The sequence below is a fragment of the Oncorhynchus keta genome, chromosome 7 (assembly GCF_023373465.1).
Source record: "Oncorhynchus keta strain PuntledgeMale-10-30-2019 chromosome 7, Oket_V2, whole genome shotgun sequence".
Taxonomy (NCBI): Eukaryota; Metazoa; Chordata; class Actinopteri; order Salmoniformes; family Salmonidae; genus Oncorhynchus; species Oncorhynchus keta.
This window is the reverse complement of record NC_068427.1, coordinates 55,061,964-55,079,782: the sequence shown is the minus strand read 5'-3', so window position 1 is coordinate 55,079,782 and position 17,819 is coordinate 55,061,964. Positions and strand designations below refer to the sequence as shown.

Genomic DNA, 17,819 nt, shown 5'->3' with positions numbered 1-17,819 from the left:
GGGAAGGTAACGTAACGCGGGAAGGGAAGGTAACGTAACGCGGGGAAGGGAAGGTAACGCGGAGAAGGGAAGGTAACGTAAAGCGGGGAAGGGAAGGTAACGCGGAGAAGGGAAGGTAACGTAACGCGGAGAAGGTAACGCGGAGAAGGGAAGGTAACGTAACGCGGGGAAGGGAAGGTAACGTAACGCTGGGAAGGGAAGGTAACGCTGGGAAGGGAAGGTAACGCGGGAAGGGAAGGTAGCGCGGGAAGGGAAGGTAACGCGGGGAAGGGAAGGTAGCGGGAAGGGAAGGTAACGCGGGGAAGGGAAGGTAGCGCGGGGAAGGGAAGGTAACGCGGAGAAGGGAAGGTAACGTAACGCGGAGAAGGTAACGCGGAGAAGGGAAGGTAACGTAACGCGGGGAAGGGAAGGTAACGTAACGCGGGGAAGGGAAGGTAACGCGGGGAAGGGAAGGTAACGCGGGGAAGGGAAGGTAGCGGGGAAGGGAAGGTAACGCGGGGAAGGGAAGGTAACGCGGGGAAGGGAAGGTAACGCGGGGAAGGGAAGGTAACGCGGGAAGGGAAGGTAACGCGGGGAAGGGAAGGTAACGCGGGGAAGGGAAGGTAACGCGGGAAGGGAAGGTAACGCGGGAAGGGAAGGTAACGTAACGCGGGGAAGGGAAGGTAACGCGGGGAAGGGAAGGTAACGCGGGGAAGGGAAGGTAACGCGGGGAAGGGAAGGTAACGCGGGGAAGGGAAGGTAACGCGGGGAAGGGGAGGTAACGTAACGCGGGGAAGGGTAGGTAACGTAACGCGGGGAAGGGAAGGTAACGCGGGGAAGGGAAGGTAACGTAACGCGGGGAAGGGAAGGTAACGTAACGCGGGGAAGGGAAGGTAACGTAACGCGGGAAGGGAAGGTAACGCGGGAAGGGAAGGTAACGCGGGAAGGGAAGGTAACGCGGAGAAGGGAAGGTAACGCGGGGAAGGGGAAGGTAACGTAATGCGGAGAAGGTAACGCGAGAAGGTAACGCGGAGAAGGGAAGGTAACGCAACGCCGGAGAAGGGAAGGTAACGTAACGCGGGAAGGGAAGGTAACGTAACGCGGGAAGGTAACGTAACGCGGGAAGGGAAGGTAACGCGGGAAGGGAAGGTAACGTAATGCGGGGAAGGGAAGGTAACGCGGGGAAGGGAAGGTAACGCGGGGAAGGGAAGGTAACGCGGGGAAGGGAAGGTAACGTAACGCGGGAAGGTAACGTAACGCGGGGAAGGGAAGGTAACGCGGGGAAGGGAAGGTAACGCGGGGAAGGGAAGGTAACGCGGGGAAGGGAAGGTAACGCGGCGAAGGGGAGGTAACGTAACGCGGGGAAGGCAAGGTAACGCGGAGAACGGAAGGTAACGTAACGCGAGGAAGGGAAGGTAACGCGGAGAAGGGAAGGTAACGGGGCGAAGGGGAGGTAACGGGGCGAAGGGGAGGTAACGGGGCGAAGGGGAGGTAACGGGGCGAAGGGGAGGTAACGGGGCGGAGGGGAGGTAACGGGGCGGAGGGGAGGTAACGGGACGAAGGGGAGGTAACGGGGCGAAGGGGAAGGGGAGGTAACGGGGCGAAGGGGAAGGGGAGGTAACGGGGCGAAGGGGAAGGGAAGGTAACGTAACGCGGGGAAGGGAAGGTAACGTAACGCGGGGAAGGTAACGCGGAGTGGGGAAGGTAACGCGGCGAGGGGGAGGTAACGGGGCGAAGGGGAGGTAACGGGGCGAAGGGGAGGTAAACGGGGCGAAGGGGAGGTAACGTAACGCGGGGAAGGTAACGTAATGTGGGGAATGTAAGGTAACGTAATGCAGGGAAGGTAACGTAACGCGGAGAAGGGAAGGTAATTTAACGCGGAGAAGGGAAGATAACGTAACGCAGGGAAGGTAACGTAACGAGGGGAAGGGAAGGGAAAGTAACGAGGGGAAGGGAAGGTAACGTAACGCGGGGAAGGGAAGGTAACGTAACGCGGGGAAGGGAAGGTAACGTAACGCGGAGAAGGGAAGGTAACGTAATGCCGAGAAGGGAAGATAACGTAACGTGGGGAAGGGAAGGTAACGTAACGCGGGGAAGGGAAGGTAACGTAACGCGGGGAAGGGAAGGTAACGTAACGCGGGGAAGGGAAGGTAACGTAACGCAGGGAAGGGAAGGTAACGTAACGCAGGGAAGGGAAGGTAACGTAACGCGGGGAAGGTAACGTAACGCGGAGAAGGGAAGGTAACGTAACGCGGGGAAGGGGAGGTAACGTAACACGGGGAAGGGGAGGTAACGTAATGCGGGGAAGGGAAGGTAACGTAACGCGGGAAGGGAAGGTAACGTAACGCGGGAAGGGAAGGTAACGTAACGCGGGAAGGGAACGTAACGCGGGGAAGGTAACGTAACGTGGGGAATGTAAGGTAACGTAATGCAGGGAAGGTAATTTAACGCGGAGAAGGGAAGGTAACGTAACGCGGGGAAGGGAAGGTAACGTAACGCAGGGAAGGGGAGGTAACGTAATGCGGGGAAGGGAAGATAACGTAACGCGGGGAAGGGAAGGTAACGTAACGCGGGGAAGGGAAAGTAACGAGGGGAAGGGAAGGTAACGTAACGCGGGGAAGGGAAGGTAACGTAACGCGGGGAAGGGAAGGTAATGTAACGCGGAGAAGGGAAGGTAACGTAACGCCGAGAAGGGAAGATAACGTAACGCGGGGAAGGGAAGGTAACGTAACGCGGGGAAGGGGAGGTAACGTAACGCGGGGAAGGGAAGGTAACGTAACGCGGGGAAGGGAAGGTAACGTAACGCGGGGAAGGGAAGGTAACGTAACGCGGGGAAGGGAAGGTAACGCGGAGAAGGGAAGGTAACGTAACGCGGGGAAGGGAAGGTAACGCGGAGAAGGGAAGGTAACGTAACGCGGAGAAGGTAACGCGGAGAAGGGAAGGTAACGTAACGCGGGGAAGGGAAGGTAACGTAACGCGGGGAAGGGAAGGTAACGCGGGGAAGGGAAGGTAACGCGGGAAGGAAGGTAGCGCGGGGAAGGGAAGGTAACGCGGGGAAGGGAAGGTAGCGCGGGGAAGGGAAGGTAACGCGGGGAAGGGAAGGTAGCGCGGGGAAGGGAAGGTAGCGCGGGGAAGGGAAGGTAACGCGGGGAAGGGAAGGTAACGTAACGCGGGGAAGGGAAGGTAACGTAACGCGGGGAAGGGGAGGTAACGTAACGTGGGGAAGGGAAGGTAACGTAACGCGGGGAAGGGAAGGTAACGTAACGCGGGGAAGGGAAGGTAACGCGGGGAAGGGAAGGTAACGCGGGGAAGGGAAGGTAACGTAACGCGGGGAAGGGAAGGTAACGTAACGCGGAGAAGGGAAGGTAACGTAATGCCGAGAAGGGAAGATAACGTAACGTGGGGAAGGGAAGGTAACGTAACGCGGGGAAGGGAAGGTAACGTAACGCGGGGAAGGGAAGGTAACGTAACGCGGGGAAGGGAAGGTAACGTAACGCAGGGAAGGGAAGGTAACGTAACGCAGGGAAGGGAAGGTAACGTAACGCAGGGAAGGGAAGGTAACGTAACGCGGAGAAGGGAAGGTAACGTAACGCGGGGAAGGGGAGGTAACGTAACACGGGGAAGGGGAGGTAACGTAATGCGGGGAAGGGAAGGTAACGTAACGCGGGAAGGGAAGGTAACGTAACGCGGGAAGGGAACGTAACGCGGGGAAGGTAACGTAACGTGGGGAATGTAAGGTAACGTAATGCAGGGAAGGTAATTTAACGCGGAGAAGGGAAGGTAACGTAACGCGGGGAAGGGAAGGTAACGTAACGCAGGGAAGGGGAGGTAACGTAATGCGGGGAAGGGAAGATAACGTAACGCGGGGAAGGGAAGGTAACGTAACGCGGGGAAGGGAAAGTAACGAGGGGAAGGGAAGGTAACGTAACGCGGGGAAGGGAAGGTAACGTAACGCGGGGAAGGGAAGGTAATGTAACGCGGAGAAGGGAAGGTAACGTAACGCCGAGAAGGGAAGATAACGTAACGCGGGGAAGGGAAGGTAACGTAACGCGGGGAAGGGGAGGTAACGTAACGCGGGGAAGGGAAGGTAACGTAACGCGGGGAAGGGAAGGTAACGTAACGCGGGGAAGGGAAGGTAACGTAACGCGGGGAAGGGAAGGTAACGCGGAGAAGGGAAGGTAACGTAACGCGGGGAAGGGAAGGTAACGCGGAGAAGGGAAGGTAACGTAACGCGGAGAAGGTAACGCGGAGAAGGGAAGGTAACGTAACGCGGGGAAGGGAAGGTAACGTAACGCGGGAAGGGAAGGTAACGCGGGAAGGGAAGGTAACGCGGGGAAGGGAAGGTAGCGCGGGGAAGGGAAGGTAACGCGGGGAAGGGAAGGTAGCGCGGGGAAGGGAAGGTAACGCGGGGAAGGGAAGGTAGCGCGGGGAAGGGAAGGTAGCGCGGGGAAGGGAAGGTAACGCGGGGAAGGGAAGGTAACGTAACGCGGGGAAGGGAAGGTAACGTAACGCGGGAAGGGGAGGTAACGTAACGTGGGAAGGGAAGGTAACGTAACGCGGGAAGGGAAGGTAACGTAACGCGGGGAAGGGAAGGTAACGCGGGGAAGGGAAGGTAACGCGGGGAAGGGAAGGTAACGTAACGCGGGGAAGGGAAGGTAACGTAACGCGGAGAAGGGAAGGTAACGTAATGCCGAGAAGGGAAGGTAACGTAACGTGGGGAAGGGAAGGTAACGTAACGCGGGGAAGGGAAGGTAACGTAACGCGGGGAAGGGAAGGTAACGTAACGCGGGGAAGGGAAGGTAACGTAACGCAGGGAAGGGAAGGTAACGTAACGCAGGGAAGGGAAGGTAACGTAACGCGGGGAAGGTAACGTAACGCGGAGAAGGGAAGGTAACGTAACGCGGGGAAGGGGAGGTAACGTAACACGGGGAAGGGGAGGTAACGTAATGCGGGAAGGGAAGGTAACGTAACGCGGGAAGGGAAGGTAACGTAACGCGGGAAGGGAAGGTAACGTAACGCGGGGGAAGGGAACGTAACGCGGGGAAGGTAACGTAACGTGGGGAATGTAAGGTAACGTAATGCAGGGAAGGTAATTTAACGCGGAGAAGGGAAGGTAACGTAACGCGGGGAAGGGAAGGTAACGTAACGCAGGGAAGGGGAGGTAACGTAATGCGGGAAGGGAAGATAACGTAACGCGGGAAGGGAAGGTAACGTGAACGCGGGAAGGGAAAAGTAACGAGGGGAAGGGAAGGTAACGTAACGCGGGGAAGGGAAGGTAACGTAACGCGGGGAAGGGAAGGTAATGTAACGCGGAGAAGGGAAGGTAACGTAACGCCGAGAAGGGAAGATAACGTAACGCGGGGAAGGGAAGGTAACGTAACGCGGGGAAGGGGAGGTAACGTAACGCGGGGAAGGGAAGGTAACGTAACGCGGGGAAGGGAAGGTAACGTAACGCGGGGAAGGGAAGGTAACGTAACGCGGGGAAGGGGAGGTAACGCGGGGAAGGGAAGGTAACGCGGAGAAGGGAAGGTAACGTAACGCGGGGAAGGGAAGGTAACGCGGAGAAGGGAAGGTAACGTAACGCGGAGAAGGTAACGCGGAGAAGGGAAGGTAACGTAACGCGGGGAAGGGAAGGTAACGTAACGCGGGGAAGGGAAGGTAACGCGGGGAAGGGAAGGTAACGCGGGGAAGGGAAGGTAGCGCGGGGAAGGGAAGGTAACGCGGGGAAGGGAAGGTAGCGCGGGAAGGGAAGGTAACGCGGGGAAGGGAAGGTAGCGGGGAAGGGAAGGTAGCGCGGGAAGGGAAGGTAACGCGGGGAAGGGAAGGTAACGTAACGCGGGGAAGGGAAGGTAACGTAACGCGGGGAAGGGGAGGTAACGTAACGCGGGGAAGGGAAGGTAACGTAACGCGGGGAAGGGAAGGTAACGCGGGGAAGGGAAGGTAACGCGGGGAAGGGAAGGTAACGCGGGAAGGGAAGGTAACGCGGGGAAGGGAAGGTAACGTAACGCGGAGAAGGGAAGGTAACGCGGGGAAGGGAAGGTAACGTAACGCGGAGAAGGGAAGGTAACGCGGGGAAGGTAACGTAACGCGGGGAAGGGAAGGTAACGTAACGCGGGGAAGGGAAGGTAACGCGGAGAAGGGAAGGTAACGTAACGCGGGGAAGGGAAGGAAATAGGTTGCTGGTTTCCCCATCGCCGGGCTTTGAAAATGCATTTGATCATACTTGGTATCGGACCTGTCTGTTTATGTCTCGGTCTCTCTCTCTCTCTCTCTGTCTCCTCAGTGTAAAGAAGGAGGCTTTCCTCATGACCTGTGGCTGAGTGTGAGTGCAGAGAACGTGTCGGTCTACAAGAGAGGAGAACCCAAACCTCTGGAGACGTTCCCCTATGAACACATCATCTTCTTCGGATCTCCCCAGGCCACTACCTATAAGATCACAGTGGACGACAGAGATATGTTCTTTGAGACACCTCTGGTACAGTATTATACCATAATACAACATTATAGATTATAAATGACCAGTAGTAGCCTGGTCCTAGGTCTGTTTATAACACCAGATTATAAATAACCAGAAGCCTGGTCCCAGGTCTGTTTATAAACACCAGATTATAAATAACCAGAAGCCTGGTCCCAGGTCTGTTTACAAACACCAGATTATAGCCTGGTCCCAGGTCTGTTTATAACACCATAATACAACATTATAGATTAGAAATTACCAGTAGTAGCCTGGTCCCAGGTCTGTTTATAACACCAGATTATAAATAACCAGTAGTAGCCTGGTCCCAGGCCTGTTTATAACACCAGATTATAAATAACCAGGTCCCAGGTCTGTTTATAACACCAGATTAGCAATAACCAGTAGTAGCCTGGTCCCAGGTCTGTTTATAAACACCAGATTATAGCCTGGTCCCAGGTCTGTTTATAAACACCAGATTATAAATAACCAGTAGCCTGGTCCCAGGTCTGTTTATAACACCAGATTATAAATGACCAGTAGTAGCCTGGTCCCAGGTCTGTTTATAACACCAGATTATAAATGACCAGTAGTAGCCTGGTCCCAGGTCTGTTTATAAACACCATATTATAAATAACCAGTAGTAGCCTGGTCCCAGGTCTGTTTATAAACACCAGATTATAGCCTGGTCCCAGGTCTGTTTATAACACCAGATTATAAATGACCAGTAGTAGCCTGGTCCCAGGTCTGTTTATAAACACCATATTATAAATAACCAGTAGTAGCCTGGTCCCAGGTCTGTTTATAAACACCAGATTATAGCCTGGTTCCAGGTCTGTTTATAACACCATAATACAACATTATAGATTAGAAATGACCAGTAGCCTGGTCCCAGGTCTGTTTACAAACACCAGATTATAGCCTGGTCCCAGGTCTGTTTACAAACACCAGATTATAGCCTGGTCCCAGATCTGTTTATAACACCAGATTATAGCCTGGTCCCAGGTCTGTTTATGCTCATGCCAACTCCATTAGTGTCAACAGACATGTTTGGCATGACAATGAGTGACAGAGAATTGACATGATCGCACAAACAGACTGGACCCCAGGCTAGCCTTTCAGAACGTCAACCAACAAAGCCTTGGCTGTTTAAACAAGTGTCTGTTCAGTGTGCATCGTTCATTCGTTTGTTTTCCCTGCTGTTAAAACTCTCATCTGTGGTGTTTCAGGTTGGAGAGATCACTAAGATCATGAAAGCCTACATCAACATGATCGTAAAAAAGAGATGCAGTGTCAGATCTGGGCCCAGCTACGGAACCAACTGGATCAGGTGAGATGTGGGACAGAACGCAGCCCAGTTGGCTTCCTACCGCCCCTGACCAGAAGGCTACAAGGCAGCAGGGTCCATGAAGACAGAACTGTTCTCCTCAACTCAGATGTCTGAATAACTGAAAGCAGGCTGCTACTCAGCTACTCCAGAACTCGTCCAACTCCGGTGTCCCAACTCCGGTGTCCCTCAGTGTGGTACGCCAAAGCCAACATTCTAGAACATTCTAGAATGTGTAGCGCTAAAAGGCGGAACTGCGTTCCTCAACCGTTTCCTATTGCTATTCTATAGCTGTCGACGTGGATACCACGTTACCTTCTGCTATTATTTACATCAATTTATCAATAGTATGGACCAATCAGGATGTCACATCAAATTTCCTTTCGTATCAAATTCTACCATTTTCCAATGGGATTGAGAGAGAGAAATGTATCACTGTCCTGCCTTGCCCTGACTCGCTCCCCTTTCCTTATAAGAATGTTGTGTCTATTTTTAAATTGGCAAGTGTTATTATTTTTTATTATAATAACATATGTAAATGAATGGGCGCCCAACTATACCGTTATATATTTACAATGAGAAGAAGTTATTTGTCTAAGTAAAGTTGAAAGACTTTCCCCTCGGGTTTTTCTGAGCAATAGGAGTTGAATCCCAAACCAACCACAGACTCAGGGGAAGGTGGTCACCCATAGCATCTCACTGGTCACCATAGCAGCACCCACCCATAGCATCTCACTGGTCACCATAGCAGCACCCACCCATAGCATCTCACTGGTCACCATAGCAGCACCCACCCATAGCATCTCACTGGTCACCATAGCAGCACCCACCCATAGCATCTCACTGGTCCCCAAAGCCAATTTCTCCTTGGTTGGTTGAACCTCTTTACATTTGAATTCCTTAAATGGGTTCACTGCTTCCATCCATGTGGTTATTCGTCTACTTTGGACTGTAAAAGTAATAGTTTTGACTTTCAGGAATGGCATCACCAAGCCAGGGTTATGTCAGGGCTAATAGCTTGATGGTTATAACCAGTTATAATGCTAGTGGCAGAAGCTGCTATTCTATAGCCTGGTCCCAGATCTGTTTGTGCTATTGCCTACTCTGATTATGAAGCTTAACATGTTTGATATGACAATTCCATAAGAAGTTGGCAAAAGAGCAGGAAAAAGCAGGCTGGTGCCCAAAGCTAGCCATTCTACCCAGTGCCCGAGAAGCAGGTTTTTAACTCTGGGGAAATAACACTAGTATTTTATATAACTAGAACAAACCAATACATAATCCATCACTACTATATTCAGGTTATTATTTATTTACTATAAAGGCAGTGGTTTAATAAAGAACATTTTCGCTTAATTCTAAAGAACGTCATTATATAATTTAGTCTGAGGTAATTTTAATTTAAATGTTTTATTTGCTATTTTGATTTGAAACCGGTTTCGTCCTCGTAACGAAATGTTTTGTGTGACTGAAACTGTTGAAAGAGAGCGTGACGTGTTGATGTAACGAGCTGGAAGGTACTTCCTGGTTTTTGTGTTACAGAAGTATTGTTGGTCACGAGCGATAGAGCAGGGTTAACCATTTGGCACCCCAACTTTTACGAGCAAATATTATCATAAAAATGGTTGGACACGTGACTGTAATAAAACACCTGCACCTCGGCTCCAAATGATTAACATTTTGGATGTTCGTATTCCCACGCCTAAGAGACATTGACCGGACAAAACATTAGGAACATCCTACTCATATTGCGTTTCACCCCCTTTTGCCCTCAGAACGGGCTCAATTCGTCAGGGCATGGACAATACAAGGTGTCGAAAGTGTTTCCCAGGGATGCTGGCCCATGTTGACTCCAACGCTTTCCACAGTTGTGTCACCTGGTCAGTCTATGTCATGGAAAGACCAGGTGTTCATAATGTTTTGTACACTCAGTGTATATATGTGATTGTAAACAAATGTAAGCAAGGTTTGAAATCATTATGTATTAGTCAAATATTATATCCTATTTGATATTCTTGCGGTCAATTTGCACTCTACAAAGTGTTATGGATGATGTCCCAGCCCCCTGTCCCAGCCCCCTGTCCCAGCCCCCTGTCCCAGCCCCCTGACCATCCATTCGCTCAAGAAACAAAATAGTGTGATAACATGACATTCTGGTGATGATAACATAACATTGTGGGATTACATTGTGATAACATGACAGTGTGATATCATGACAGTGTGATATCATGACATTGTGATAACATGACATTGTGATAACATGACATTGGGATATCATGACATTGGGATATCATGACAGTGTGATATCATGACAGTGTGATATCATGACAGTGTGATTACATTGTGTGATGACATTGTGATAACATGACATTGTGATAACATGACATTGTGATATCATGACAGTGTGATGACATGACATTGTGATATCATGACATTGTGATATCATGACATTGTGATATCATGACAGTGTGATGACATGACATTGTGATGACATGACATTGTGATATCATGACAGTGTGATGACATGACATTGTGATATCATGACATTGTGATATCATGACAGTGTGATATCATGACAGTGTGATATTGTGACAGTGTGATGACATGACATTGTGATAACATGACATTGGGATATCATGACAGTGTGATATCATGACAGTGTGATTACATTGTGTGATTACATTGTGTGATGACATTGTGATAACATGACAGTGTGATGACATGACAGTGTGATGACATGACAGTGTGATGACATGACAGTGTGATGACATGACAGTGTGATAACATGACATTGTGATATCATGACAGTGTGATTACATTGTGTGATTACATTGTGTGATGACAGTGTGATAACATGACAGTGTGATGACATGACAGTGTGATAACATGACAGTGTGATATCATGACAGTGTGATTACATTGTGTGATTACATTGTGTGATGACAGTGTGATAACATGACAGTGTGATGACATGACAGTGTGATATCATGACAGTGTGATATCATGACAGTGTGATATCATGACAGTGTGATTACATTGTGTGATTACATTGTGTGATGACAGTGTGATAACATGACAGTGTGATGACATGACAGTGTGATAACATGACAGTGTGATGACATGACATTGTGATGACATGACATTGTGATAACATGACATTGTGATATCATGACAGTGTGATGACATGACAGTGTGATGACATGACAGTGTGATAACATGACAGTGTGATGACATGACATTGTGATAACATGACATTGTGATATCATGACAGTGTGATGACATGACAGTGTGATGACATGACAGTGTGATGACATGACAGTGTGATGACATGACATTGTGATAACATGACATTGTGATATCATGACAGTGTGATGACATGACATTGTGATATCATGACATTGTGATATCATGACATTGGGATATCATGACATTGGGATATCATGACATTGGGATATCATGACATTGGGATATCATGACCGTGTGATATCATGAGTGTGATATCATGACAGTGTGATGACATGACATTGGGATATCATGACATTGGGATATCATGACATTGGGATATCATGACCGTGTGATATCATGACCGTGTGATATCATGACCGTGTGATATCATGACTGTGTGATATCATGACTGTGTGATATCATGACATTGGGATATCATGACAGTGTGATGACATTGTGATATCATGACATTGGGATATCATGACAGTGTGATAACATGACATTGGGATATCATGACAGTGTGATATCATGACACTGGGATATCATGATATTGGGATATCATGACAGTGTGATGACATGACATTGGAATATCATGACAGTGTGATATCATGACGGTGTGATATCATGACAGTGTGATATCATGACATTGGGATATCATGACAGTGTGATATCATGACATTGGGATATCATGGCAGTGTGATAACATGACAGTGTGATATCATGACAGTGTGATATCATGACATTGGGATAACATAACATTGTGGGATTACATTGGGATATCATGACAGTGTGATATCATGACATTGGGATATCATGACAGTGTGATATCATGACATTGGGATATCATGGCAGTGTGATAACATGACAGTGTGATATCATGACAGTGTGATAACATGACATTGGGATATCATGACATTGGGATAACATGACATTGTGGTGATGATAACATTGAATACATGGTGGTATCATGACAGTGTGTTGATGACATTGTGGTATCATGACAGTGTGTCGATGACATGGTGGTATCATGACAGTGTGTTGATGACATTGTGGTATCATGACAGTGTGTTGATGACATTGTGGTATCATGACAGTGTGTTGATGACATTGTGGTATCATGACAGTGCACTGTATAGGGAATAAGGTGCCATTTCAGCTGCTGGTAGCCACACCTGTACCAGAACCATTTTATTTAGTAAATCATTTTTCTTTAACCAACAATGCCGTTTGAAGAAAAATGAGAGTCACGGACTTGTAAGTAATCATTCCACGTTATGACAAATACACATTTGATCATGACTGTTCGGTTCCCTTGGCTGGAGAGAGTAAAACGGGCTGGTAAATATGTTTGTTGTAACTGGATTTACAAAATGCTTTAATAAAATGACTGTATCTCATAACCTGTTTGTTGTCTGTACCTTGGGGGGATTATATGCTGATTTGACTGCTGGTTTGTTAGTAGTAGGAGGATTATTTGTAAAACTTGTTTTGGTGTCTGTATACAGTATCTGTACCTTGTTCTCTTTGCTGATAACTGGAATTTCAAATGCTTATTATAATTACATGTACAGTAGTGGGGTGCAGTAGTGGGGTACAGTAGTGGGTGCAGTGGTGGGGTACAGTAGTGGGGTACAGTGGTGGGGTGCAGTAGTGGGGTACAGTAGTGGGGTACAGTAGTGGGGTGCAGTGGTGGGGTGCAGTGGTGGGGTACAGTAGTGGGGTACAGTGGTGGGGTGCAGTAGTGGGGTGCAGTGGTGGGGTGCAGTGGTGGGGTGCAGTGGTGGGGTACAGTAGTGGGGTGCAGTAGTGGGGTGCAGTAGTGGGGTACAGTGGTGGGGTGCAGTGGTGGGGTGCAGTAGTGGTGCAGTGGTGGGGTGCAGTGGTGGGGTGCAGTAGTGGGGTGCAGTAGTGGGGTGCAGTGGTGGGGTGCAGTGGTGGGGTGCAGTAGTGGGGTGCAGTAGTGGGGTGCAGTGGTGGGGTGCAGTAGTGGGGTGCAGTGGTGGGGTGCAGTAGTGGGGTACAGTGGTGGGGTGCAGTAGTGGGGTGCAGTAGTGGGGTGCAGTGGTGGGGTGCAGTAGTGGGGTACAGTGGTGGGGTGCAGTGGTGGGGTGCAGTAGTGGGGCAGTGGTGGGGTGCAGTGGTGGGGTGCAGTAGTGGGGTGCAGTAGTGGGGTGCAGTGGTGGGGTGCAGTGGTGGGGTGCAGTGGTGGGGTGCAGTGGTGGGGTGCAGTGGTGGGGTGCAGTGGTGGGGTGCAGTGGTGGGGTAAGGTGGTTGGGTACAGTGGTGGGGTACCCCCGTACACCTCTCTGAACCCCCGTACACCTCTCTGAACCCCCGTACACCTCTCTGAACCCCCGTACACCTCTCTGAACCCCCGTACACCTCTCTGAACCCCCGTACACCTCTCTGATAACCACTTATCGCCTGCTGTAGCCTATGCATTTGTTATTGGAGGAGAGGGTCTGTTATAGCCAGTCATTGGAGGAGGGGGTCTGTTATAGCCAGTCATTGGAGGAGGGGGTCTGTTATAGCCAGTCATTGGAGGAGGGGGTCTGTTATAGCCAGTCATTGGAGGAGGGGGTCTGCTGTAGCCAGTCATTGGAGGAGGGGTCTGCTATAGCCAGTCATTGGAGGAGGGGTCTGCTGTAGCCAGTCATTGGAGGAGGGGGTCTGCTGTAGCCAGTCATTGGAGGAGGGTCTGCTATAGCCAGTCATTGGAGGAGGGGGTCTGCTATAGCCAGTCATTGGAGGAGGGGGTCTGCTGTAGCCAGTCATTGGAGGAGGGGGTCTGCTGTAGCCAGTCATTGGAGGAGGGGGTCTGCTATAGCCAGTCATTGGAGGAGGGGGTCTGCTATAGCCAGTCATTGGAGGAGGGGTCTGCTATAGCCAGTCATTGGAGGAGGGGGTCTGCTATAGCCAGTCATTGGAGGAGGGGGTCTGCTATAGCCAGTCATTGGAGGAGGGGGTCTGCTGTAGCCAGTCATTGGAGGAGGGGGTCTGCTTTAGCCAGTCATTGGAGGAGGTGGTCTGCTATAGCCAGTCATTGGAGGAGGGGGTCTGCTGTAGCCAGTCATTGGAGGAGGGGGTCTGCTATAGCCAGTCATTGGAGGAGGGGGTCTGTTATAGCCAGTCATTGGAGGAGGAGGTCTGCTATAGCCAGTCATTGGAGGAGGGGGTCTGCTGTAGCCAGTCATTGGAGGAGGGGGTCTGTTATAGCCAGTCATTGGAGGAGGGGGTCTGCTGTAGCCAGTCATTGGAGGAGGGGGTCTGCTATAGCCAGTCATTGGAGGAGGGGGTCTGCTGTAGCCAGTCATTGGAGGAGGGGGTCTGTTATAGCCAGTCATTGGAGGAGGGGGTCTGCTATAGCCAGTTATTGGAGGAGGTGGTCTGCTATAGCCAGTCATTGGAGGAGGGGGTCTGCTGTAGCCAGTCATTGGAGGAGGGGGTCTGTTATAGCCAGTCATTGGAGGAGGGGGTCTGCTATAGCCAGTCATTGGAGGAGGAGGTCTGTTATAGCCAGTCATTGGAGGAGGGGGTCTGTTATAGCCAGTCATTGGAGGAGGGGGTCTGCTGTAGCCAGTCATTGGAGGAGGGGGTCTGTTATAGCCAGTCATTGGAGGAGGGGGTCTGTTATAGCCAGTCATTGGAGGAGGGGGTCTGCTGTAGCCAGTCATTGGAGGAGGGGGTCTGCTGTAGCCAGTCATTGGAGGAGGGGGTCTGCTGTAGCCAGTCATTGGAGGAGGGGTCTGCTGTAGCCAGTCATTGGAGGAGGGGGTCTGTTATAGCCAGTCATTGGAGGAGGGGGTCTGCTATAGCCAGTCATTGGAGGAGGGGGTCTGCTGTAGCCAGTCATTGGAGGAGGGGGTCTGCTATAGCCAGTCATTGGAGGAGGGGGTCTGTTATAGCCAGTCATTGGAGGAGGGGGTCTGCTATAGCCAGTCATTGGAGGAGGGGGTCTGCTGTAGCCATTCATTGGAGGAGAGGGTCTGTTATAGCCAGTCATTGGAGGAGGGGGTCTGTTATAGCCAGTCATTGGAGGAGGGGGTCTGCTATAGCCAGTTATTGGAGGAGGGGGTCTGCTATAGCCAGTCATTGGAGGAGGGGGTCTGCTATAGCCAGTCATTGGAGGAGGGGGTCTGTTATAGCCAGTCATTGGAGGAGGGGGTCTGCTATAGCCAGTCATTGGAGGAGGGGGTCTGTTATAGCCAGTCATTGGAGGAGGGGGTCTGTTATAGCCAGTCATTGGAGGAGGGGGTCTGCTATAGCCAGTTATTGGAGGAGGGGGTCTGCTATAGCCAGTCATTGGAGGAGGGGGTCTGCTATAGCCAGTCATTGGAGGAGGGGGTCTGTTATAGCCAGTCATTGGAGGAGGGGGTCTGCTGTAGCCATTCATTGGAGGAGAGGGTCTGTTATAGCCAGTCATTGGAGGGGGACGTTTTTATAAAAATAAAAAAAATAAAAAATTACAGTAACAAAATTATGGAAAATTATATATTGAAAACTACCGTGGACTCCCTAAAAGACACAACAGGGAGGCTACGGTATGATAATAAAATAATGAAAACAGAATTACTTGATCTAAAGAGCAGAAGTATGAAGAATATATATATATATGTATGTATATATTTTTACGTATTACATTTACATAAGCATTCAGACCATTTACTGTTCGCTGCACTGGCCCCCCAATGGTGGAACAAACTCCCTCACGACGCCAGGACAGCGGAGTCAATCACCACCTTCCGGAGACACCTGAAACCCCACCTCTTTAAGGAATACCTAGGATAGGATAAAGTAATCCTTCTCACCCCCCCACCCCCTTAAAAGATTTAGATGCACTATTGTAAAGTGGCTGTTCCACTGGATGTCATAAGGTGAATGCACCAATTTGTAAGTCGCTCTGGATAAGAGCGTCTGCTAAATGACTTAAATGTAAGCCATGACAGCCTTGAGTCTTCTTGGGTATGACGCTACAAGCTTGGTACACCTGTATTTGGGGAGTTTCTCTCATTCCGCGGCAGATCCTCTCAGGTTGCATGAGGACCATTGTTGCAGAGCTATTTTCAGGTTTCTCCAGAGATGGCAAACTCCAAGCGGAATGTCATGTGCCTTTTACTGATGAGTGGCTTCCGTCTGGCAACTCTACCATTTTGGCCTGATTGGTGGAGGCTAGGAGAGTTAGGCAAGGAGAGTCAGCTGGTCTGAGTGATGTGGATGGGTAGCCAGGCTAGGAGAGTCGGTTGGTCTGAGTGATGTGGATGGGTAGCCAGGCTAGGAGAGTCAGTTGGTCTGAGTGATGTGGATGGGTAGCCAGGCTAGGAGAGTCGGTTGGTCTGAGTGATGTGGATGGGTAGCCAGGCTAGGAGAGTCAGCTGGTCTGAGTGATGTGGATGGGTAGCCAGGCTAGGAGAGTCGGTTGGTCTGAGTGATGTGGATGGGTAGCCAGGCTAGGAGAGTCGGTTGGTCTGAGTGATGTGGATGGGTAGCCAGGCTAGGAGAGTCGGTTGGTCTGAGTGATGTGGATGGGTAGCCAGGCTAGGAGAGTCAGTTGGTCTGAGTGATGTGGATGGGTAGCCAGGCTAGGAGAGTCGGTTGGTCTGAGTGATGTGGATGGGTAGCCAGGCTAGGAGAGTCGGTTGGTCTGAGTGATGTGGATGGGTAGCCAGGCTAGGAGAGTCGGTTGGTCTGAGTGATGTGGATGGGTAGCCAGGCTAGGAGAGTCAGTTGGTCTGAGTGATGTGGATGGGTAGCCAGGCTAGGAGAGTTTAGGAACGACTGCTACCTTAACATTTGGATATCAGAATATAACCCAGCACCACTCTTTGTTATGGTCTTCAACACTGGATCCCTGGTATTTAGATAAACATGTCTGGAAAACTATTGGAAAAAAGTTGGGGCGAACGTTTCGGATTCCTCTTCCCATTAAAATGCAACGATTTAAAAACAGTCCATTTAGATAATTTAATTTATAATAATAATTAATTATAATAATTTATAATTGTCAACCATTTCAACAAACATTCAATAATATTTTTGTATTTTCTTGCTTACGTCTTACTCTTTATTAGTGCATATTTCTCTATCATTGTCAGAGCTTCTGGTTTACATATTTTAAAAAGACTGTGTAACTGCTGCTCCAGTTTCAACTGTTCTGCCTTACTATTATTCGACCATGCTGGTCATTTATGAACATTTGAACATCTTGGCCATGTTATGTTATAATCTCCAACCGGCACAGCCAGAAGAGGACTGGCCACCCCACATAGCCTGGTTCCTCTCTAGGTTTCTTCCTATGTTTTGGCCTTTCTAGGGAGTTTTTCCTAGCCACCGTGCTTCTACACCTGCATTGCTTGCTGTTTGGGGTTTTAGGCTGGGTTTCTGTACAGCACTTTGAGATAACAGCTGATGTACGAAGGGCTATATACATACATTTGATTTGATTTGATTTGAATATGTTTATCTTTGGACAATGTGTTAACTAACCTCCAGACGAGCTTCAATGCCATACAACTCTCCTTCCGTGGCCTACAACTGCTCTTAAACTCAAGTGAAACTAAATGCATGCTATTCAATCGATCGCTGCCCGCACCCACCTGCTCGCCCGTCCAGCATCACTACTCTGGACGGCTCTGACTTAGAATACGTGGACAACTACAAATACCTGGGTGTCTGGTTAGACTAAACTCTCCTTCCAGACTCACATTAAGCATCTCCAATCCAAAGTTAAATCTAGAATCGGCTTCCTATATCGCAACAAAGCATCCCTCACTCGTGCTGCCAAACATACCCTCGTAAAACTGACCATCCTACCGATCCTCGACTTTGGTGATGTCA

General features: G+C 50.0%; 1 protein-coding gene across 1 annotated transcript in view; it reads left to right on the top strand.

Annotated features, from left to right (window-relative positions):
• The window catches only part of myo10l3 (myosin X, like 3), a 298,563-nt gene extending 286,178 nt beyond the window's left edge, over positions 1-12,385 (top strand). The window contains 2 exon segments of the mRNA XM_052523285.1: positions 6,263-6,454; positions 7,663-12,385. Coding sequence (XP_052379245.1) covers positions 6,263-6,454; positions 7,663-7,767 — 297 coding nt within the window. The 3' untranslated portion in view covers positions 7,768-12,385.
• The last annotated feature ends 5,434 nt before the right edge of the window (positions 12,386-17,819 follow it).